This window comes from Dipodomys merriami, unplaced genomic scaffold (assembly GCF_024711535.1).
Source record: "Dipodomys merriami isolate MVZ:Mamm:240054 unplaced genomic scaffold, mDipMer1.0.p SCAF_133, whole genome shotgun sequence".
Classification (NCBI taxonomy): Eukaryota; Metazoa; Chordata; class Mammalia; order Rodentia; family Heteromyidae; genus Dipodomys; species Dipodomys merriami.
Window position 1 is genome coordinate 1,695,939 of NW_027202638.1, and position 25,485 is coordinate 1,721,423.

Genomic DNA, 25,485 nt, shown 5'->3' on the forward strand with positions numbered 1-25,485 from the left:
AGCACAAAAATAGTAAGTACATATGTTGAGCTCAACATAACCATCAATTTGTGATACAGTTGATATCCATGGATAATTTCATCCACACTAGGATTTAACAGTCTTATGCTCGTGTGGGATATTCACCAAGATAGACCACAGTCTGGGCCTTAAAACACACCTTTACAAATTTAAAGAAAATTATACAAGGCCTGCTCTTAGCTCACAATGGAATTAAACTGGAAACCAATAACAGACAGCTAGAAAATTCTCAAATATCTGGAAATTAAATAAAGAGAACATGGTTAAATAAAATCTTAAAAGAAATGTTAAAATATTTGAAGCATTAAAACATGACTTATCAAAAGCTGGGGATTCAGCAAACGTAGTACTTGAAGGAAAACTTACAGCATTGAATATGTAGCGTGTATTCAATATAAAAGATCTGAAATCAATTTAAGCTTGAATCTTAAGAAACTAGAAAAATGAGAGCAAAAGAAATCCACAGTAACCAGAAAAAAAGAAATAACTTGAAAATGGAGCAGGAAATGGATGAAATTAAGAACAAGAAATCAGTAGAGAAAATTCAACAAGGAAGTGGCGCTGTAGCTCAAGTGGTAGAGCGCTCGCCTTGAGCTGAAGAGCTGAGGGACAACGCCCAGGCCCAGAGTTCAAGCCCCACGACCGACAAAAAAAAAAAAAAAAGAAAATTCAACAAAACCAAAAGCTGGTTCTTCAAAAAGATCAATGAATTAGCCTCTAGCCAGGCTTACTGAGAAAGAAAAGACACAATTTACTGAAGCAGAAATTTAAGAGGGAACATTACTACAGACCCCATGGGAATTAAATAAAGGAATAGCATGTCCAACTGGATGTTCACAAATTTGATAACTTAGATGAATGGACCAATTCTTTAAAAGCCATAATCTGCCAAACTCACATTGGAAGAAATAAACAATCTGAATAACCTGTATCAAAGAAATCAATAATTACCCTTTCTAAGCAGAAAACCCCAGACCTAGATGGATGCACTGGTGAATTCTCTCAAATGTCCTTGGAAAGAGTTATGCTAGTTCTCTACAAAGTTTTACAGAAGATAGAAACATAGGAAACACTCATTCTATGAGGCCAACACTACTACCAGTCCTAAGCCAGACAAAGATATTGCAAGAATACTACAGACAAGTAACTCTCATAAACATAGAAAATTGAATAATGTGTAAAAGAATTATACAGCATGGTAAAGTAGCTCTGAGTGTGTGTATGTCTGTGTGTCTGTGTCTGTGTCTATGTCTATATCAGGGAAACTTTCTTGAAGCTAATGAGCCTTAATAGCAAGAATATAATATATAGAGATGACTTTCCTATACACCAACAATCATTCCTATATATCACATTACCATTTACATTAGTACATTTACATTATTACTTTCTCCCCCACGGTAGAAGTCTCACAAAAGGTTGCAGGGTTTTTATGAGAAAAAAAGAGTTCTTGAGTGTAATCAAAAGTAAATCAAATAAATGGAGAAGTATTCTGCGTTCATGGATAGAAAAGCTCAAAAAATGTAAATTTTCCCCATCTTGACCCATAGGATTGAATGAAATCCCAATTAAAATGGAGCAAGTTACTTTACAGAAAGCCATGTTGTAAAGATTATATGGAGAGTCATAAGTCTCGAAATAGCCAAGTCAGCATTGAAGAAGTTGGATGAGTGACACTGACTGAATTCAAGCAAAGCAGTGATAGTTAAACAGATCAGTGGAGGAGAATAGAGATCCTAGAAAAGGTCTTGTATAGTCAGCAGATCTTTAACAAAAGAGCAGAAGCACTATAATCAAACAAAAATAATCTTCTTAATAAATGGTGCTGAAACAAATGAACATCTACATGCAATAAAACCTCTAGATAGCCTTCACAAAAAATGATCTTGAAAAGGATCACAAACCTAAATGTAAAATGCAGAGCTACAACACCTAGAAAATTAGATAGATGAAAACCTACATTTGTTTGGCAGGGTAGTAACACTTTCTGTATACCACCATCAAAGACATGATCTGTGAAAGAATTCATTGATGTTGGGTTGCATTTAAATTTTAAAACTTCTCCCTGAAAGACAATTTCAAGAGAATGAGAGCACAAACCCTGAACTATAAGAAAATATTTGCAAAAGATGTATTTGATTTAAAAAATTATTCCAAGAATATACAAAGAACTCTTAATCTGAAAATGAACTGTTCATTTAAAAGGGGCAAAAGACCTGAAAAACCTCACCCACGGAGATATACAGACGGCAAGTAATCACATGACAAGTTCTCATATGAAAAGATATTAACATTATACATCTTTGGGGAAATGCAAATTATTTCAGTATCACTCCATGCCTGTTAGAATGGCCAAAACCAAAAGTACAAGCATCAAATGCAGTGACCAACAAGAACTCTCAACCTCTCATTCATTGCCGATAGGGATGTACAATGGTAGGGGACAAAGTCTGGCAACTCCTTACCATTTGACCCAGTACACAGGCTCCTTAGTATTTACCCCAGTGAATTAAAACTTTGTGTCCCTACAAAAGTTTGCACACTGACACTGATGTTTGTAGCAGCTTTGTTCATAACTGCCAAAATTTGGGAGCAACCAGGATATCCTTGAGTCCATGAGGAGATACACTATGGTATACAGAAAATGGAGTATTATTCAGTGCTAAAAAGAAATGAGCAATTAAATTATGAAAAAATACATTAGGAAACTCAAATCATATTGCTAAGTAAAAGTTATGTCAATCTCTTGTAAAAAATTACATATTGATTTTAAGCAGATGGCAGATGACATTCTGGAGAAGATAAGACTATGGAGACAGAATATTAGTAGACAGAACACAGAGGATTTTTAGGGCAATGAAGCTATTCTGTATGACACTATAACAGGACATAGCACCACAAGGGAAATCTAAAGTAGACTATGGACCTAGGATGATGATAATATACCAGTGTAGGTTTTTTGACTGTACTAAATGAACCACTCTGGTGTGAAATATATGTATGTATTTGGGCAAGCACTCTACCACTGACCCAAGCCTCTAGCAGACCTTTTCTGCTTTAGTTATTTGTGAGATAGAACCTTATTGTATGTCCAAGCCAACCAGGGACTGCCATCCTATTTGAGCTTTCTCACATCACTGGAGTCACACACACAAACATAGACCCCATTGTACCCAGGCAATGGTTAAGATGGAGTCTCATGAACTCTTTTTTTCTATACTGGCTATGAACCACATCAGATTTCTGCCTCCCAGGTAGCTAGGATTATAGATGTGAATCACTACATGTGATTGGTATGGATGTTGGTAGTGCAGAACCTCTCTGTACTGTCAGTTCAATTTTGCTGTAAACCTAACTCTGCTCTAAAAATGGAATTTAATAACTTTTAAAGTAGCTCACAGTATGGCCAAATGAAGATGGATACCTATTCCCTCATATTAAAAAGCCCAAATGGAGTAAAGACTTAAATTAAAAAGCCCAAATGGAGTAAAGACTTAAATATAAAAGGTAAAATTATTAAAAACTAATCAAAGAAAATATTGGAGAAATGCCTGTATGATCTCAGGGGTTTATTTCTCCCTTAAGACAAAAGGGAAAGTCATGAGAGAGAAAGTGATTGATTCCACTAGATGAATGTTATGCTAAATATTCTAAAGATAAATCTCTGGGTGATTAAAGATTTGTAGTAAATGATGGGATATTTGTATCTTAAATTCTAAAAATCTGGAAAAATGATAGTAAAATCTACTGGCAGAGATTCTGAGTAGAGAATTCAAACAGGGGAAAACCTGCCACATTTATAAAAATATGCTCAAATAAGATAGTATTGAATCTATTAGAAAGGATATGGGGGAGCTAGGATCACTTGCACATTGCTGACAGAATCAAAGTTAGGTGTAGCTACTCTGCAGAACAATTGAGCATTAGTTAGTGAAATCCATATGATAGTAACACATTGTTCAGATGCATAAAATTGAAATGAGCATTAAAAATCAAATGAATCTATAAATTTTAGGGTATGTGTGTACTCAGAAGGATGTATGTTAATTTCTTTGGACTGGGTCCTAATGGAATTAGGATAAAGACTATAGAAATAAATACGTGATGAAATTATGTGGTAGACTAAGGAATATTAGCGGCAGTTTTTGTTTACTGTCTTGTAAAGGAAGCCAGATGCTGATGGCTCACACCTGTAATTCTAGCTACTTGTGAGGTTGAGATCTGAGGCTCAAGATTCAAAGATAGCCTAGGCAGGAAAGTTTCTTATAATCAACTACCAAAAAGCTGGCAGTGGAGCCATGGCTCAAGTGGTAGAGAAATAATCTTGAGCAACAAAGCTCTGGGACAGTGTCCAGGCCCTTTGTACAAGTGCCAGGAACAAAACAAAACAAAAGACAACACTTAAAAAATCAGTAGCTGACACTTGTGGTTTTAGTTACTTAAGGAGGCTGAGATTTGAGGATCTTGGTTCAAAGCCAGCTCAGGCAGACAAATCCAAGAGACTTTTTTTCTCCAGTGAAACAGCAAAAGATCAGAACTGGAGGTATGGCTCAAGTGGAATACTATCATTGAGCGAAAAAGCCTGAGGACCGGCACAAAATAAAATAGAATGTGGGCATAATAATTAATTAACTTGAAATTTTGATAACTAAGTCACACAAAGCATTTAGCATAGAGCCTAGCACATGCTAGATATGTTATCTATTAATGTTATATGTGCTGTTCCTGACACACTATTATTACTCATCATTTGGAGTGGCACTTAAAAACCAATTGTATTTTGATGGCTTCCCTAGAAAATCCTTCTGGGCTACAATTCTACTAGGGAGTAGGGCAAGTTCCAGAGCTGACCCAGTGGCAAGCTGGCAGAAGATTGGCTGAAATGTCCCTGGAGAATAGAAAACTTTGAAATGTCCCTGGAGAATAGAAAACTTTCCTGTTGTGGGTACCGTCCTAAGAAATGGTGATTTGGAAAAATACAGATTAGTCCTCTCCATTCTATCTTAATGTACAGTAAGGAGAGACCACATAGGTAAAAAGTGCTATGACGCTGGGAGACATTTTATGCTTTGCTATGCTTCCTCTACAAGAGTATTTTCTTTTACATTTTAATTTTAAGTTATAATACTGTAGATGAACAAAGTACAGAAACCAGTGTTTGCTTTGGTAGTATCCCTCCGCCACCCTCTTCCTTCCCTGAAGTGGACACCAGTTCTCTGTGAAATGAGCAAGATCGTCACCTAGTGGTTGGTTCCGGAAAGTGCTTGCACAAGCTCAGATGTGCAGATGTGCAGATCCTTGTCCTAACATTAAATACATGCCACCAACCTTGGCTGGGACTCTTGTCAAGCATTTGGGGACCTTGGGGAATAGATCTGCTAATTCGAAATGACAGGAGGCAAAATAGAATTAACAAAATGTCAATTTGGGAGCTTGGAGGCCCTTCGAAGGAACGTGGAGTTTTAATGTGTTTCTTTTCCACTATCTTTTCCCTAGATTATCGATGAAGAAGAAACCCAGTTTATGAGTAACTGCCCTGTGGCAGTCACTGAAAGCACCCCTCGGAGAAGGACCCGAATCCAGGTGTTTTGGATAGCACCGCCAGCAGGAACAGGCTGCGTGATTCTAAAGTAAGGAATTGTGACTGGTGCTCCTTTCCTGCCTATAGCCACTGCACCCTAGCAGGGTTTAAAAGAGACCTGGCCTTATTGGGGCATCAGAGATACTGCATCATCCCTCTGCCTTCTGAGGGCTCCATCCTAAAATGGCACCCTGGGCCATCACTACTGCAGTAGTACAGAAAGAATCATTTGCCTTGATCTTTTTGCTACACCAGGATTCTCTGGGCCACCTTGCGTTGTCTTACTAGAGGTAATGATACTAGGGCTGGTTAAGGAAAATTGCTAAGCAAATGAAAATAAGCTTTGATTTCTCCATCTGGAAATTTAATACTTTCTGTCAGAATCCCTAACAAGTAGAATAGTTAAACTGTGCTTAGGCTGTTTCAAAACCCAAATGTAATCTCCATTAGCCTCCAGCTCTGCTTTATGGTTCTATATTCTTTCTTGCCCATCAAATTGCCCCCCCACACACACACATACACACACACACTGACACTTCACAAGCCAGCCTTCTAATCCTAATGTCCCCAAGTTAGTATAGGTGACAAAAAGTATTGGCCAGCTAAAATTATTTTCCTCTCAAAGGTAATATTGCCTTAAATCTGTATCTCTAAACTAACTATAGGTTACAAAATGATGTTTTGGGAGATGCAAACAGATGGGAAGGAAAACAATTTGTATGATCAAGTAAGTTTATCAAATGCTGCAAATCTACTTCCTATCTTGTAGATTTATAATATATATTAGCATATTAAGGGTTTTTTTAGTTGTTGTTGCAGTTTTTTGTGTTCAGGTATCTGAACTTGAACTCAGGGTCTGGGTGCTGTTCCTTAGCTTTGTCTGGCTCATATGGAAGATTTGGCAAAGTCCTGCCAAAAAAGAAATCTGTTTAACTGGGTTCTTCCAAGTAAATTGGCCAAACTTGTCTGTAAAGCTGCTCTTTTCATGGAAATGGGGACTGGATTCATCCCAACCACCTTCCTTTAGGAAAAACAAAACAAGAAAAACCAAACCTCTAAGTTCTTTTTTTTTTTTTTTGATCGGTCGTGAGGCTTGAACTCTGGGCTGCACTCTTCAGCTCAAGGCAAGCGCTCTACCGCTTGAGCCACAACGGCACTTTCAGTTTTCTGGTGGTTAATTGGAGATAAGAGTCTCACAGACTTTCCTGCCTGGGCTGGCTTTGAACCGTGGTTTTCAGATCTCAGTCTCCTGAGTAGCTAGGATTACAGGCGTGAGCCACCGGTGCCTGACATAAGTTCTTATTTTTTTAAGTAGTTGTCCAAAGGAGTTGCCGTTCAATGAAGTAGTGTATGAATACAATGAATCTTGATCAACATCACTCCTTTCATCATTCTCCCCTGCCTTCCCTTAATTTTCTTAATTTTGTAGGCTATGCATTATGTTTTATAACTGTACCCCTTCCCTCTCTTCTAAGTTCTTCTTTCTGTATTTGGTTCATTGTCCAAATGTGGACATTTCAATAGACTTAGAACTGTTGATAATCTAGCCCAATCTCTGAGGAGATGCTGATAAAATAACCTACCATATAGACATTCTAGTCCTTGCATTTTCTAGACTTCATCTTGTCTGGATTACTGGATGAATTCCCACAGAGGTCTCCGGAAGCACCTGCCTATGGTCTAGATTAAGCCTTCTCTTTGGCCTCACAATCCAGTGCTGCTTTCTACATAGGCATTGTTTGTTTCTTGGTTTAATATAAGCTGAGTATCCTTTCCCAGATTTCTTGAGAAATTTTGGTTCTTGGCATTGATCGACACTGGCGATTTTTTTAAATGAAGTTAGAGAACTCTTTTTAAAAATGAAATTTTATCTTTAAATGTGATATTGAGAATGTATCTTGTGTCTAGTTGAAATGTGAGATATAGCCTTGGAGAAATGAGTAAGACCACTGAGAATCGGTTTGTGTTTAGCGCGTGCTGGATGTAGCAAGGGTGTCTTCTAACATCCTTTGCATTTGGCAGAGACTCAGTCACAGGAGTGGGAAAGCCTTGGAGGGACAAAAAAGAACTACTTTCAGGGCTACTCTGATGGAAGCTGTTGGCACAGAGAAGCTAAAAGCAGGACATACTCTGTGATTAGTATGGAGGGAATATTTATCTTTTCTCTTGTTAGTCCTGAGTTGAAAGAAAAGGAAGAGTTAGGGTGGTGGGGGAGTAGAGACTTGATAGTCGTTGAACAATTTCTGATTGTTCTGTACTGACTGATGCTGAGACTGGAGGTCAGAGTTTATTGTTCTTGTTAGATATGGCTTGACCATTGACTGTGTGTATATTAAGTCTCCTAGCCCAGACTGCCTTTCCAGCTTGGTTTTCTAGTACCCAAATCCCTAGCACATGATAGACAGATTACACTGCAGAGGCTGGAGCCCTGAAGAAGATAGTTGCAAAACCTCAGATCTTTACAATGGGTGCTCTATGAGCCCTTATCCATCTGGCCTTCATCTTTGGTTTTCTTTCATTTGTGAAGTTTTCACAAACCAGAAGTATTTGATCTTTCTAGGGGGAATCCAGAAAGGCATCTCTTGTTTACCCACTAACAATCAACATATGTGAACATATGTTTATTCATTAACAGTTAACATATGTAGCTTGTTCATTCTCTCCTTCAGCAAATGTAACTGAGCTCCTATTTGTCCAGACATCCAGGCAACCAGAGTATGTTCCAGCCTTGGAGTTCTCACAGGTCATATAGAAAAGAAAAAAAAAATCTTTCTATATGCCAGGAGCTCAGCTGCATGCCCAGCAATCTCTCAGGCTTTGGCTAATCTGATCTTCACAGCAAACTACTCCCAGAAAACACAAGAGGAGACAGCCCCTCGGGCCTTCAACAGCAGACTTGAAGTCACGTGTTCATTTAACTCCAAAGTCTTTGATCTTCTTTCATTTTATTTCCCGGAAGGAATTAAGCTACAGCTTTTCATTAAAGAAATAGAAATTTTGCTGGGAAGGTGGCTCAGTGGTAGAGTATTTGCCTTGTATGCATGAGGCCCTGGGTTCGATTCCTCAGCACCACATAAGCAGAAAAAAAAAGCCAGAAGTGGCGCTGTGGCTCAAGTGGTAGAGTGCTAGCCTTGAGCTGAAGAGCTGAGGGACAGCGCCCAGGCCCAGAGTTCAGGCCCACGACCGGACCAAAAAAAAACCACCCTGTATTTTTATAAGTAAGATGTAAATACAGTGACATATAATTTTGAACAATACAAAAAGGAATGAAGTACAGAAAAATAGATTACAGGGAAAGGGAGAAATCTCTGGCATCTCCTCTAGTCAATCCTAGTTTCCTGCACAAAGGTAGCAATAGATACTGATTTGGTGTGTATGCTTTAAACTTTTATCTATACATTTATATTCATGAAGGTAGACTTGAAAGTATAGTTTCATTTCTGTGTGATTTTAAGTTTTCACAAATTTATTGAGGTGTACATAATGTCCAGAACTTGAATAATTTTTTACTAACAAAAAAAGCAACAACAAAAATTCATACAGTATAAGCAACTACATATAGTCTATAATATGAATTGTTAATTATTCCATAGTTAGCAGACATTCAGATCCCCCCCCCCGTGGTGGTGGTTTAGTGTGTGTGTTAAGGGGAGGGGGGTTGGTACTTGAGAGTTTTGATCACAGAGCCTCAAGGTTGCAAGGATGGGATCTACCACTGAGCCACAGCTCTAACACACATGCCTGATCCACAGTCTGCCTACTTTATGTGTCTCATCATCACTGGGATCACAGATGCATACTACCAAGCCTGACTTTCTTGGCCTAAGCTTCTGCAGGCCTACACTGGCCTATAACCAAACTCCTTCCATCTTAATCTTCCAGGTAGCTTAGGAAAACAGGCATACATCACTGCACCCCACTATGGGTTGAGAAGACAATTCACAAAACTGTCTGCCCAGGCTGTGCTCAAATTGCCATCTTCCTGATCTTAGCCTCCCAAGTAGCTAGGATTACAGATATGAGCCACTGGCCGCTGGTTTGTTTCTAGTTTTGGTTTGTCTGCTTTTTGCTCTTAAAATAATGCTATAACTTCATGCAAGCTTTCATCCACAATAAATGCTAAAAAATGGAACTATACTTTTATCATTTCTATAGATATCACCAAATTTTCTGTCCAAACTTTGCCAATTTAAACATTCTCCTTAACTGTGAACAAGAGTCTTCAAGATCCTTCCATCTAATAGTATCTTATATTACTACATAAGTAGTATCTTAATTTATATTTTCTAGTATATTATTCCATTTGTATTATTCCTTCTGTTAAGTGCATTCATATTCTTTTCCATATTTCTAATAGGACCCTTAAAACTGATTTCATACATTTTATATTCAAAATATATATTTATGCGTATTTATATATATTTATATATTTAAAATATATTTTATTTTATTTTTATTTTTTTCGTCGGTCATGAGGTCTGAACTCTGGGCCTGGGTGCTGTCCCCCAGCTCTTCAGCTCAAGGCTAGTGCTCTATCACTTGAGCCACAGCACCACTTCTGGCTTTTTCTGCTTATGTGGTGCTGAGGAATCAAACCCAGGGCCTCATGCATATGAGTCAAGCACTCTACCACTAAGCCAACTACCCAGCCCCTAAAATAAGTTTTATATATAATTTTTTTAATTTTTTGTTGGTCATTGGTCTTGAACTCAGTGCCTGGGTACTGTCCCTAAGCTCTTTGCTTAAAGCTAGTGCTCTACCACTTTGAACCACACCACCACTTCTGGTTTTCTGGTAGTTAACTGGATGTAAAAGTCTCATGAGCCTTTCTTGCCTGGGCAGGCTTTGAATCACAAGCCTCAGATCTCAGCCTCCTGAGTAGCTTGTATTACAGCCATGAGCCATCAACGCCTGGCTATCAATATGATTCTATAAATATAAAGTATATTTTAAACATTTTATTAATAATTGAAATGATCTTTGTATCATCCAAATAATAGCACCTTATCATAATTTGCAATTATATATTTCCACCATTCTTTTAATTGTGCTTCAGTGTCTATTTGAACATTTAAAAACTTGATTTAATCAAATATCTTATCCTTTTCTGTACAAATTCCAATTTTGTGTCTGGTCAAGTACAACTTTTTAGCTGGTGTGTATAATAGTATATGCTTGTAATCTCGGAGACTTGGGGGTAGGGTGGGGGGCAGGGTAGGATTTGAGACCTTTGGCTTAGGGAAGCAGCTACCTAAGGCAAGCCCCCATGGACCCCTGCCTACTCCCTTTCTCTGCTTCCCTGTGGGCTTTCCTTTGCGCTTGGCCATGGTTCTTTCTGAGGACCAGGGAGCCTACTGAGCAATACCCAGAGTGCCCACTCAGGCAAAGACAAGGGCCAAAAGTAAGCAGCTATGTAGAGAAGCAAATTGAGTACAGCAGCATAGACAGGATATCAGAACCCTCTTCTTTCCCCAAAATGAAGAGGAAGCCTTCCCACATCCATTAATCAATTGATAGATTAATTAATTTATTGTCGGTTGTAGAACTTGAACTCTGGGCCTAGAAGCTGTCCCTCAGCTCTAGGCAAGCCCTCTAGCCTTTGATCTACAGCGCCAATTCTGGTTTTCAGGTGGTTTATTGGAGACAGGAGTCTCACAGCCTTTTCTGCACAGGCTGGCTTTGAACTGATATCCTCAGATCTCAGCCTCCTGAGTAGCTAGGATTACAGGCATGAGCCACCAGCACCCAGCTCCACACCCATTTATTAAATAGTGTATCCCATTGAATGCTACTTTATCTAAGACAGAATTTTTGTGCAACTCTTGTAATGTTCACCATTTTATAGCACAGTTTTACATTTTGATAACATGTTGTCTTGAATCTTCTAGTTCAAAAGGTTCATTGGCACTCAAAAATTGGATTGATAATACAGGTGAATTATAGAGTAAAGTTGTTGTGTTCAATCCAATTCTATTGGAATTTTGAATGATACTGCACAGAATTTGTAGTTTGTTGTAAGAAAATTCAGTTTTCCTATCATAGTCTTTCTGATGGAAAAAATCCACAGATATCCTTATTTATTTGGGTTTTTTGGTTCATAGGGTTTTGCAATCTTTCTTTCTTTAGTTTTCAGGTTCTTGTGAGGTTTTTTCCATATAGTCATTTATAGTTTTGTTGTTTTATGAATAGGATCATTTCTTTCTGTCATAACTTTCTAGTTACTTATTTAGGGAAACTATTGACTTCTGTACTTGGAGTTTCAATCCAGACAATGCTGAACTCTCAGTATTTTGAGTACTTATTTCAATTTTTCAGGATTGTTAGTATAAATGATTGTACCTAAAGAATAATGAATATACATATATTTTTGTTTCCTTTTTATGTTCTAGTTTATTTTCTGGTGTTACATTAGTGGTGCTGTAAAATTAGATAATGATATTCATTCTTTGATTTTATTGGGAATATACTATATTATATAGCTTTATATGTAGTTGGTTGAGTTTAAAATAGATACATTTAATCAAATTGAAGAATGGCTTTTTAGCTAAGAAAACCTTCATTTTCTTGTGAAAGGTAGTAGTTAAGGAGCAAACCAACCAACCAGTATTCCCATGTGTACCTTCCAGGTGCCCAAAGGCTATATCTGGCATCGAAAAACACTCAGAGTAGAGTGTAAGTAATGTTCTCAACTTTCAAGACATTTTTGGTTTCGTTGTGTTATAAGTAACAATATGTGTCTGAAAATTAGCAAACCCAAGACAGAAATGAACAAGGGACAAATTAAGCATGGTTAGAATTTAGAGAGATGAGTAAGGAGTGGAATATTCAGTGCTTCTTGGAAAAGTCAGCGTTTCTATCTTGAAGGCGGCAGTAGTGTTTGGATAAGTGGATGGAAGGAAAGAGGTTCTTCCAGGTAAAGGAAGTAGACAGCATTAAAGCTGAAGTGAGGGCTGGGGGGGAGAGAAAGCACACAGTCCTGGGAGGCAGTGAACTGAACAGGCTCACTAAGATTAGAAGGTCTCTCGGGGCTAACATCGGCGGCTAAATCACGAACGTCTTCTGGTGTCAACAGGAAGAGATTGAACTTGATTCAAAGGAGCAGCAAGGAACCATTAGTGGCTATTAAATGATGGAATGATGATCTGGGAAGAAGGTTCATTGACGTTAATAAGGATGCTTAACTACAGCAGCAAAGTTGAGAACAGATGGGAGGAGAGCTCCCCAGTGTATTGCAGGGCTCTATCTTGTAAAAAGGAGCTTCTGTGTTGAAGTTTGGGTAGTGTTCCTGGGAGAAGGCAAGGTAATATCACTGGTAGCATCAGCCGCAGTCTGCTGAATGTCTTTGGATGACAGCTCTGAAGTCTACTTGGTTAGGTTTGTTCTTTTGCCCAACCGGGCTGGGAAGGCCCGAGCACATCTATCACCATTACTATTCTCTACTTTGCTTTTGGTAAAACTGACATCCATTTGGAAGCAAAGATTTGCATATTTCTAAATGACAGGCTTTCCAGGCAACCCACTTTAAAGCTTTTTCCTTGTCATGAATAGCCTGGTGCATAAAAGTTCCCAGGGTAGACTGAGTGCTGCAAACCATTACAGCCACTGTGAGTGGAGCAGACATTTATAGATCCCACTAGGAAGTCCAGTCCTCAGGAGCCTGTCAAGCTTTGTCTCCTGAAGTGATCTTCTCTTTCCATGCATTTTCCATCTTTGGGTAGATTTCCAAGCTACCTGTTGCCTCCACAGAAGGCTATGATGTGTGGGGTAGTCTCATGAGGACATAGTTATTTGGCAAGCCATGTGAGAATTCATATCCATGAGACAGTGATTGATGATAGCAGTAATAGTAGCCATGAGTTAAATACTGTCCTAAATCAATTACAATTTCTTATTTCATCCTTACAGCAATCTGTAAGGATGCAGCCAAGTAGAAACCAAGGAGGAAGCTAAGGGACAGATAGGTTAAGTTGCCCAAGGTCATAGAGTAGGTGGCAGATTCTGGTTTCAAACAGAAACATCTGTGCTCCAGAGCCTGTGATCTTAGTATTATATTCCACCATCTCAGACTTGTGTGGCAGAGTCAGGTTGAACTCTGACACCTTCCTCTCCTTCAGCATCATTAGCAGCCAGAGCTTTGGCAGTTAGACATGTAACTGTCTCTTCTGTCTGTCAATTATCTTAGATTGGTTGCTTTTTCCACAGACACATCTTGCATTATTGTTGCAGGGACCTCCTAATTGGTCAGTCCAGCTCCATGGCCTCTGATCTTTTCCTGATATAAGACTTGCCCTCCTTACCTGCAGTGGAGTCATAACTTACCTCACAAACTTGCACATGGCTTCCTATCATTTTAGGAAGAAGTTTAGAATCCTGATCAGAGCATGTATATCTCTTCAACTTTGAACAGAGTCTCTGACTAGCTTTCTTCTCAGTCTTCAACCTGACTCCTGCTCTTCAGCCTTTCTCATTGACAACATTTATTGAGCCCCTCCTGTATGCAACTCTGAGGACACAGAGACTGTCTTTGAAGTTGTCCCAGTCTGGGGTGACATGAACAACACAAATTGCATGCATAGTCTCCTCTGCAGTTCTGAAATCCAAAAGCTCTGAAATCCTTAAGATGTTTCATTATTCATTTAGGGCCTCAACCCATCCTAAACTGACTTGACTGTAGTCTTTTAGTGTAAATATTAATGTGGTTGTGAGATCCTGTTCCAGACCATGATGGGAGTGTTGAAAAATACATAGGATGTGCACTATATTCTTTTCCTGAGATGCAGAAATAGTCCAAATTCCGAATCACATCTGGTGTCAAGGGCATCGAATGAGAGACTTTGGCCCTGTCTATGCAACCGAGGATTGGGAACCGTAATGGCAACATCACTTGGGCTGCTGCAGGAGCAAGAGGAGGCAGCCCTCTGGCAGGACTGGGTTTCACTGGGTTTTTTTAAAGCGTAACTCATTTCTTGCCAATGAAATAACCTGTTCCAAGCTGCAGCCACTGAGATCTGAGAACTCATTTCATGTTCCCTGTGGCCAAAGAACGAAATAAAAATTCCTTAGTATAGTATTCTAGGCTCCTTGTGAGTTTTATTTGCTCCAGCTACATTTTTTTGTGATGCTTGGAGTCAAACCTAGGACCCCAAATATGCTAGGCATGCTGAACTACACACTCACCTCTACTCCAACTCCTTTACTTTGCAACCTCATTTTGAGGAACTCTTCCTGCCTTCCCAGGACTGTGAGCTTCATGAAGGCAGGGACCATTGCTGCTCTGATGCAGGCACTGGCAAATGACAATCCATGGGGCAAAGCCAACCCACTGGTTTCTTCATAAATAACGTTCTGTTGGAACACAGCCACATTCCTTCACTTACAGATTGTTTAGGGCTACTTTCACAATACAGCAGCAGAATTAAAAAGTTGCAACAGACACCATATGGCCTGCTAAGCCTAAAATATTTCTTATCTGGCCCTTTGTGAAAAAGTTTTATTGCTCCCAGTTCTGATGTATGTGCCAGTACTAGGAACTCAGTAATTGTGAATTCTTGGCCTGAGTTCTCGAATAGCCCAGCTTGTAAATAGGAAGTTGACTAGGGAGCCATGTCAGGGAGCAGGTGTAAGGGGTGAGGGTAGCAATTTGGGTAAGTGTTATTGACTTGGCATTTATATAGGCATCTGCTTCTTGGTCCTACTGGGGCCTCTTGGGAAGCTTTGTGATATGTGGGTTAGGATAACTCCCCAGTGTGGGGAGTTATGTGCCTTGTTGGCCATCCTCCACTGATCAATGGTAGCTCTACAAACCTTAACTTTTCTGAGTTGCTCCCATATGAGTGTTCAATAGTTTCTGAACACTTGACGTCACATCATGGAAACTCTGGGACAGGAAGCAAGGCGTGGCATCACCTACCTCCAGTGGAGCACAGCTGGGCAGAGCCACAGTGGATAGTCAAGAGTTGGACTGAGATGACGTGAGGTACCTTCTAAGGTCTGAATGCTTGTGTTTGTGTTGTCCCTCCCTTCTCTCATTACCTAATTCTTAGAAAACCCAATCTCGCTTGTGGTAGTATGAGGAGAGGGGCCTTTGATGGCTGATTAGATCCTGAGGGTGGAGCCCTCATGAAAGGGATTAGTGCCTGTTCAGGGGAGATGAGAACTTGTTCCTTCTCTCTGTTCTTCCCTGTGGATGGTTGTAAAAATGAAGACATCATTTGGCACAGGGTGGCTCAATGCCTGTAATCCTAGATACTTAGGAGGCTGAGATCTCAGGATCAAGGTTCTTCCCAGGCAAGAAAGTCTGTGAAACTCTTATCTCTAATTAACTCCCTGAAAACCAGAAGTGGTGCTGTGGTTTGAAATGGTAGAGCATTGTCCTTGAGTAAAAAAAGCTCAGGGACAGTGCCCAAAGATAGTAGTCTCAGGACAGCCCAGGCAAAAACAAGACTCTGAAAAACAAAAAGCAAAGGTCTAAGGCATGGCTCAAATGGTAGAATAGTTGTTTAGCAAGCTCAAAGTCCTCAGTTCAGTCCTAGTATGTCCAAGAGAAGAAAGAAAGAAAGAGAGAAAAAGAAAGGAAGGAAAGAGGGAAGGAAAGAAGAAAGAAAAGTGAAAGCAGGTAGACAGAAAGAAAAAAAAAGGAAGGAAGGAAAACAAGTCCCTAGGCAACTGGCAAGAGAAAGACTTGCAGGTGCAAAAAGTGTAAGTAGTAAAAGGAATGTTCTACCATCAATATTCCTTTGTAGCTTCACAAAAATCCACAGAGCCCATAGAAAACACACATGAGATGACTCAGAGTGAGATTCAGAGGAAAATGGCAGGGTTAGGCGTATCTGACATACTTGAGAAAAGCTTATTCCATGATGTTTCTGAATAAATTACTGAGGAGCACCACAGGGTCCTTTGTCATAATTCAAGGTGGATTCACTTGAGGCAGGCTAGGCCCTCAGCAACACTAACCAAGGGGAGATCAAAGAGTCAGTAGAAAAGTGTTGGGTGCCTATAATTCCAGCACTTGACAGACCTAAGCAAAGTGATTGCAAGTTAAGGCTTGGGCTATACAGCAGCCTGGGCTATATAGCAAATTCAAGACCAGCCTGAATTATCCAACAATACACTGTCTAAACAAAAAAAAGGACAGAAAGGAAGGAAGGAAGGAAGGAAAGAAGGAAGGAAGGAAGGAAAGAAGGAAGGAAGGAAAGAAAGGAGGAAAGGAAGAAAGGAAGAAAGAAAGAAAGAAAGAAAGAAAGAAAGAAAGAAAGAAAGAAAGAAAGAAAGAAAGAAAGAAAGAAAGAGAAAGAAAGAAAGAAGGAAAGAAAGAAGGAAAAAAGAAGGAAAAAAAGAAAGAAAGAAAGAAGGAAGGAAGGAAACAAGGAAAGAAAGGAAGGAAGGAAGGAAGAAAAGAAAGAAGAAAAGAAAAGAAAGGGAGGGAGGAAGGGTCGGGTAGGAAAACACAGATCAGATCCAGCCAGACTAGCTTTCAGAGGAACAGTTGGAAAGATCAATGCCATGGCAACAGGTTTGGTTCAGGAAGCCTTGGATCCCCAGGACCCACCATGTAACAGGTGGAATCCAGATGCAAGAAGCTTCTGGAAGGCCAGCTGTGGCATGATTCTAAGGAGGAAATACAAGGTCAGCAGTTTCACTCAGTGCCTGGGATCCCAGGTGCCAGGATCTAGTCCCCAGGGAAGGAAACTGTAAATAACTAACCAAGAAGTTGGGGCCTCTGGAGGCTCAGTAGCTCCTGACAGCAGCAAACTAAGCAGTGGAGAAACTGAAGCTGTGATCTGTAGACAGTGTCAGCATCATGCTGACCTTTAAGGGCTTGACTGCAACTTGAGAGGCATACAAGAGCACATGGCCCGCCCCAGTTATATACCAGTTTCCAGGTATATGGGATCAGAACTGGATCCAGTCTCCTCATGGATAACAGTGTAAAATGCTCAAGCCCTTTATATGAAATGGTGTGGTCATTGCACTTAAACTACACACATCCTTCCATATACTTTATAACATCACCAGATTACTTACAGTGCCTGATGCAATGCAAATTCTATGTAAATAGTGGTCACACTGTGTGTAGTGATAGGTAAGACTGTACATGGTTAGTAAAGATGCGTTTTTAAAAAAGTATTTTTAGCTAAATCTGTATATGGAACTCCTGGAATGCCAGCTATATTCCTTTATATAACTGAATATATTGCATTGCATGATGGTCTAAATTAGTTTATTCTGTAAAACATTTTGACGTGAAAAAGCAGAGGTGTAGTTCAAGTGTTGAGCATCAGCCTTGAGCAGTAAGGCTCTGAGTTCAAGCAAGCCCTAGTACTGGCATGCATGTGTACAGACAGACACACACACACACACACACACAAACACACACACACACATACATACACACACATACATTTGAACATGAGAAGGATAAAAATGTCACAGTGAAAAAGTACCAGAATGTGGTCAGACCTACAATCCATTTTCCCAAAGCAGGAAAGATGCACCGAGTGTCACACCATCCCTAGGAAGGGCAGTGGTGACTCTGAGGTAAGAGTCACCTGCAGTGTCACTTGACAATAGACATGTCCTGAGAACTGAGTTGTTTGGGATTTCATCACTGCATGAACATCATACAATAAGCATACATAAATTACCACATCTCCAGCTTGGCATTTTGTTGGTTAATGGAGATAGCTTGGGCAGAAAAGCCTGTGAGGCTCTATCTTCAAGCACTGTTCTCCAGATCTCCAGATCTCCAGATTCCTGAGTAGCTAGGATTATGGCTATCTGCACCCAGCTTTGATATCACTATAATTTCATAGCCACTGACTTAATTGTGGTCTGTTATTAATGGAACCATCACTATGCAGCATATGACCATACTTTGTCCTTCATAGACATAAAGTGTATGTGAAACAGCTTGGCATATTTTATTTCATCACCAAGATATTTTGGTTAGATCTTTTATATCTGTAAGTGACCATAGTGTCACCGTCATACCTGAGCATCTGTTAACTTCCTTGGAAAAAGCAAGAGCTGAAGCCCACTGGAGATGCAATTTAATTTGGTCCTCAGTGCTGTGGAAGATGACATCTCTCCATCTATAATCACCAGCTCCATCACTATTCATTTTCAGCTACCACTCAAAGAATTGCCTGGGAATTATTTGCATCCCTGCAAGCCTGCTTGCTAAACAGAATCCCCGCCCTCAAGTCAGGGAAGAATGAGATTACATAAAAACAATGTCCCCACACCCTCCATGATTCAATATTGTAGGCTGACTTCAGCTCCATTTTTCCTTGGGCATTTTCCTAACAGTTCACGTTTAACAGCCCCTGCAAGCCAGGAAAACAAAGGAGAAAAAGCTCCTTTATGACTCAGTTCTATGCTGTTCATAAATGGAAATCATTGTTAATTTAGAGTTTGACAGCTGTGGTGCATTTGTGAGTCCAAGGCAGCTGTCATTGGCACTCTGGCTTATTTTTCAAACAGATGTTTAATTTGACTTTAGTGCTATTGCCAGTTTTTTAGGAGGAAGAGAGGGAGATGCAGAAACAGAAATAATCATTATATTCATCATTTGGTTTCCTTTCAAAACATAAATCGGAGTGATTAACAGTGACAGAAGAATTGCTCTAATTGCCCTTTGGGGCTCAGGACCGGTTAGCTATCATCCCCTACGTGGTCTAAAGTCCAGATTTCTGGCTGTTTTGTGGTGATTACATTCTGTAAACACTCCCAGCTACTCAGAATAGCCTCCCAGAGTACAGGAAATATTGGGGAGTGGTGAAGGACCAGTGACTGGGGCCACAACTCCAGATGAATGCATAGGACTGAGTGTTGTAGCTCTTGAATCAGGAAACCAGAAAGAAAGAAAGAAAAAAAAAAACAGACAAACCCCTTAAAACAGCAGCCAGGCTCTCCCAATTTTCTGAATCTGCCATGCTTATGTGGCCAGGCAGCTGGCTGGCTTTGTGCATGCTCATGGTATGCAAATTGGTCTCAGGGTATAAAATTAAACACATCTGTGAGTACATGTAGAAATCTGATGAGTCAGTATGAACTTGATTGGCACTGCTCTTCCAGTGCCTGCTTGGAAGATGACTCCTCTAAAGCAGCTGCGTTGCTAGGGTCTGCTTCCTTTCCCTCTCTTTTTGGTGTTTGGCTTTCAGTGGTCTCTCTTAGCTTTGCTTTGGCTTTTTACCACCTATTATGTATCCCATCTATGGTGCACAGTACTTCTTTGACAATGAGTCTGTAGAAGAGACATTTCACCCAAGAACATGTTGCTTTTTTTTTTCTACTTGTTTCTTTGTGCATTGAGATGGAAAGCTCACTTTGCTTTCTTTATCAGTCAACAACCTGATATATACTATTCTAAAAATGATTATAAAGGAATCAGTTGGCAGATGTCCTGGGTCCCAGCTCTGAAATCAAAGTTTTCACAGAGGGACAAGATAGTCTCACATGACTGGGAATCAGTGGGCTCTCTAAACAGAACCAGAGCTACAGGCTTTGAGGCCAAGTCTGGCCCCTAAAATCATGGCCTTTTACCTTTTTATTTTGTGTTTTGTGCCAGTCCTTGGTTTTATGCTCAAGGTTTGCACTATAGAACTTGTTCCATTTTTGACCTTTTGCTAATTAATTGGAGATAAATAAGCATTTCTCAAATTTGTCTGCCTGGCTAGCTTTGACCCTCAATTCTCAGATTTCAGCATCATTAGTAACAAGGCTTACAGACCGAAGCCACTGGCACCTGTCCCACCCCCACTTTGCCCCGTTTTTAATAAAGGAAAGTAATCTTTGCAGATTATTAATTATGAACTAATTCTTCCATAACTCTATAAAGAATAGAATTCAAGATTAATTTCCAAGAATTTGAGGAGGAGAAGGAAATCCCTGGAAAAACAGATGGTAAACTACTGGCTGTTGCTTGTCATGAAAGACATGCAGCTACGCTATAGGTGTGGCTGCTTTCAGGGCCACAGGCCCAAGCTCATTTTGACCCCTAGCAATCACAGCTCTCAGCATCTCATCTCACACTTGGCGAGCAATGGGCTTCTTGCCTTAACCTCAGTTGCTCTCTTGAAAAAGGTCCCTGTTCAAGTTGTAATTGCTCCAAATTCTAGGCCTAGCTTTGCTCCAAATCAGTCTAGCATCTTACTTAAAAAAGTTTCCAGGCTTAAAATGGAATTCTGCTCCCTCTCCTTTCTAATGAAATAAGGAAAGTCATTTTATTTTTTAGTATTTCATATGAACATATATTGTGCATATTAATGGGACTCAGTGTGATACATCTATACATATAAATAAGATGTAATGATCCAATCAGCCTTCTTTCCCCAACATATATACCTTCCCAAACATACCCACTTTTTTTTCCAGCTTCTCTATATAAGAGAACGTGCTTCCTGTCTTTCTGTGCCTAGCTTATTTTACTTCATAAAACGGCCCCCAAGCCTGACAACGGTGGCTCACGCCTATAATCCTAGCTACTCAGGAGGCTGAGATCTGAGGATCACGGTTCAAATCCAGCCTGGGCAGGAAAGTCTCTTATCTCCAATAAAAACCACGAGAAAACCAGAAGTGGCATTGTAGGTCAAGCGGTAGAGTGCTTGCTTTGAGCTGAAGAGTTGAGGGACAGCGCCCAGGCCCAGAGTTCAAGCCCCACTACCAACAACAACAACAACAAAAAAAAGTCCCCCAGTTCCATCCATTTTGTTGCAAATGATAAGATTCCATTCTTTATGGCTGAACAAAAAATCATCGTGGATATATATATGCATTTTTTTTGGTATCTATTCATTGGTTGATGGTACGTAAGCTAATTTCTGTATCGTACACATTATGGCCAATGTTACAGTAAACAGGAGCATAACAGTATCTTTGATATAATTTCATTTGGTCATGGACACAAATTGGGAATAGCTAGATCCTGTGGTCCATTTTCACATTTTTCAAGAATTTCTATACTGGTCTACATAATGCTATATTAACTTACATTCACACTAACAGTGTATTAAATGGTTTATGGGTATATCTTCGTGTCTGAGCACTTGCCTAACATGTGCAAGGCCCTGAGTTCTATCCATAGCATCACAAAACAAACAAAAAATAGTTACTTTTTCTCCACATCCTCTCTAGTATGATTATGTTGTTTTGTTTGGTTTGCTTTTTTTAATGACAATCATTTTAACTGGGGTAAGATTGTGTTTTATGTTTCTCTGACAGCTAATATTGAGCAATCTTTCATATTTTTGACCATCTTTTTTCTTTGAGAAGTGTCGATTCAAATTGCTTGTCTATTTTTTAATTTGGACTAGTTGTTTTCTGCTATGTTTTTTCAGTTCTTTAGTAGTCTCTATATTAATCCTCTGTCAGATAAATAGTTGGCAGCTGTTTTCTCCCATTCCATAGGTTCTCTTCTCTCTGTGGGTATTTCCTTTCCTGTGCAGAAGCTTTTTAAAAACCCTGGGACAATCCATTTGCTCATTGTGCTTTTTTCCTGTATTTCAGAAACCTGTCCAGAAAATCATTGTCTTGAAGTATTACCTTTTTTTTTCTGGTATTTTCAGAGTTTCTGATCTTACACTTAGGTCTTTGATAATCTTGAGCTGATCTTTGTACAGGGTAAGAAGTGGGTGTCAAGTTTGAGTCTTCTCCCTATCCAGTTTTCCTACCACCATTTATTAAAGAGGATATCCCTTCTCCAAAGTACTTTTTTTTTTGACACTTTTATAAAAATTCAGTTGGTAATAGGTGTGTATGTTTTATTTTTTTAATCTCTCTGAATACTACAAAAATAGGATTATTGCCAGGCACCAGTGGCTCACACTTGTAATCCTAGCTACTCAGGAGGCTGAGATCTGAGGATCACAGTTCAATGCCAGCCCGGGCAGGAAAGTCCGTGAGACTCTTACCTCCAGTAAACCACTAGAAAACCGGAAGTGGCTCAAGTCGTAGAGCGCTTGCCTTGAGCTGAAGAGCTGAGGGACAGTGCCCAAACCCAGAGTTCAAGCCCCACGACTGGGGGCAGGGGGCGGGGGGGGGGAGGGGGGAAGGATTATTTGCTCAAGACACAGATTGTACTTTTTATTTACTTTAGTCCACATGGGATATTTCAAAAGGCCTGGCTTCAAGCTTTGATAGTCTTTCTTCCACTTGGTCTATTCTGTTTTTCAGGCTTACAGATGCATCTTTCATTTGACTTAGGAGCTCTGTATTTCCAAGATTTTTGTTTGGTTCTTTTCAAAATCACATCTTTTTGGTGGATGCCTGTTTCAGAGCCGGCATTGCCTGTGGAATTTCATTTTACTGTTTTTTTTTTTCATATTATCCTGAATCTCTCTGAGCTCCAAAGTCTTTCTTTTCACTTCATCATTGGTTTTTCCATTCATATCAATTTCTTTGGAATCTGCTATAGAAAATTATTATATCCTTTTGAAAGCCTTATATTACCTTATAGAAACTTGTATACATGGGAGATCTAGTGTCACTGACTTTTTGGTCTTCTTCATAGGTGGCTTTCCCTTGGTGTGTCTTGGGGTGCCATTTGTTATGCAGTGCAGATGTTATTTGCATCTGGAAAGCATGCGATCTGCCTTGCCTAACATAGAGACTATAGCTTCTTTGGTTGTGATTAATGACTTTGGGTTCAATATGTGCCATGGTGCTATTGCAGATCAGTGATTCAAATAAGGGTGATAGAGCAGTGGGGTGAAGTGTGAAGTGGGTAGCTACTCCCTTAATGAGAGTGGTGGTCCCTATGAGTGTTAGAAATTTCCTCATGCACATTGATACAGGGTCCTTTAAGCACATTGATATTCACTCCCCTACTAGCCAGGGCCTCTGGCACTGGCAGCCCCAGAAGTTGATTGTTATTGTTTGTGTGTGTCTTGTTTTATTTTTAAAGGGCAGAGAAAGGAGATTTATTACATGAGACCACATGAGCACTTGCCTTCAATCCTGGCATTGGTCTCAATGGCCAGCTATACCCTTGGTCTCAGAGGGCAAGTGCTTCTGTATCCGAGTTCTGGAGGATTGCACCCTGCTTATCCATCCATATTTCAACACCTGTCCTCTACAAGGCAGGGCATACAGCTAGCTTAGGTCCCAGTTACTCTGTAGGGTCAAGTTGAGCCTTCAGGACAATTACCTCTCAAACCAATGCAGTACCGTGTCTATGGAGTCCCAGAGATGAATTCTCATATAGAAGTATGTGACCACTAGAACAGCCCAAATGCAGAGAACATATTACTTCTCAGGATGACTTCTGGCCTACAGCACCTTAAAGGTTCACTGGAACATGATATGAGATCCTTTACCAAGGCAGGGAACTCTGTAGATTTAAGATTATTTCCCTAAGTGGGCTATCATCTTACGATGATTATGGGACCTTATAGTAGCTTATAGTAGCTTGGATTGCCTGCAAAGGAAAGTCTCCCCTTCCCTTGTGTGCGGAGCCATATTTGGGAGTATTCTGTTTTTGTTATTATGTTGTTGTTTCAGGTCTCTGACTCTTTATGGTATTCCATCTCTAGCTTGCTGATTTCCATTGTTCCCCCGCTGCCACTCAACACAAACTAAGACTCCAAATTTGTTAATTTGGATTATCTTTATAGAGAAGGAGGCAAGTGTTGGGCATATAAATCTATTCTGCCATCTTGGATACCCATACAAGTCATTGGAAATTCCCAGTGCATCCTCAATGAAAGGTAGTTGATAATAGTAGCTGATTTGTGGAATGGCTGTGAGTCTCAGATGAGTTATGTATGCAAAGTACCCCTAACATTGTCTCAGTACACAATAAGTGCTATACAAGGCCATATTATTGTTGCTGCTATTATTACAATCCCTTTACACTGACAATAAAACCAAGGTCTTACATAGATGTTTCCTAAGACAAAGAAGTAGCCCACCCTGAGAAGTTATTTGGGCATCAGATAATTAGGACAAAAGCTATTTATTTTAGAAGTCATTTGGGAACTACAAAAACTGTAATATTTCAAACTTACTGGGCCTTTTGCTTGCCTATTACTTGCCAGTATCCATACAGAACATGAAATGGTATGATGAAAATCAAACAAAATACAAAATAGTTGTCCTCAAAAAAAACAACAAAAAACACCAAAGAAAATAACCACCCATGTAATAGCAAGTCAGGAGGAAGATGAAGCAGAAAGATCCACAGGCTGTTTTCATGCAGTTGCAGGAATAATAAAGTATATATAAGCATTAAATAAAATGGGAAAGTATAAATAATCCCATATAAATACATATGCCAAGGACATGAAAAGTGAATAAATAATTGAAAAGTTTACACTATCTGGAAGTAGCTGCCCTCAAAATACTTTGTAAGTCCAAAGTAGTTAGGAACTTCAGAGTAGGAAAGTCTGTACCACCTGATAGGATATCATAAGAACATTGCATCTTTTCTATGAGTTTCCTGATAATATGTATGAGCTGAATCTAATTATGAGGAAATAGACAAGCTCAGAGTTCACGGAATAAACAACATATATCTTCAAAGTTTCATAGTCATACAAGTGAAGGAGAGAAGGAGGAGTTGTTTCAGGTTGAAGGAAACTAAACTGACATAAAATGTAATGCAATACTGTGATTCTAAACTATATTATTTTACTTTGAAGAAACAATTGCTAAAACTTAAATAGAGTTTCAATATTCACTTCCGAAGTCTGATGGCAAATTATGGTTATATAGGAGATCACCTTGTTAATTTTTGTTTTGGTTTTTGTTCCAGGCCTGGGGCTTGAACTCAGCCTGGGCCCTGGGCATGGTTCCTGAACTTTTTTTTTTCCTCAAAGCTACCACATGAGCTACAGCTCCACTTCTGGCTTTTTACTGGTTAATTGGCAATAAGAGTCTCATGA

General features: G+C 39.6%; 1 protein-coding gene across 1 annotated transcript in view; it reads left to right on the forward strand.

Moving 5' to 3' along the window:
- Spon1 (spondin 1) overlaps positions 1 to 25,485 on the forward strand; it is a 268,437-nt gene that overhangs the window by 63,893 nt on the left and 179,059 nt on the right. Inside the window, exon 3 of the mRNA XM_070019438.1 lies at positions 5,518 to 5,651. Coding sequence (XP_069875539.1) covers positions 5,518 to 5,651 — 134 coding nt within the window. The remainder of the gene's footprint in view (positions 1 to 5,517; positions 5,652 to 25,485) is intronic.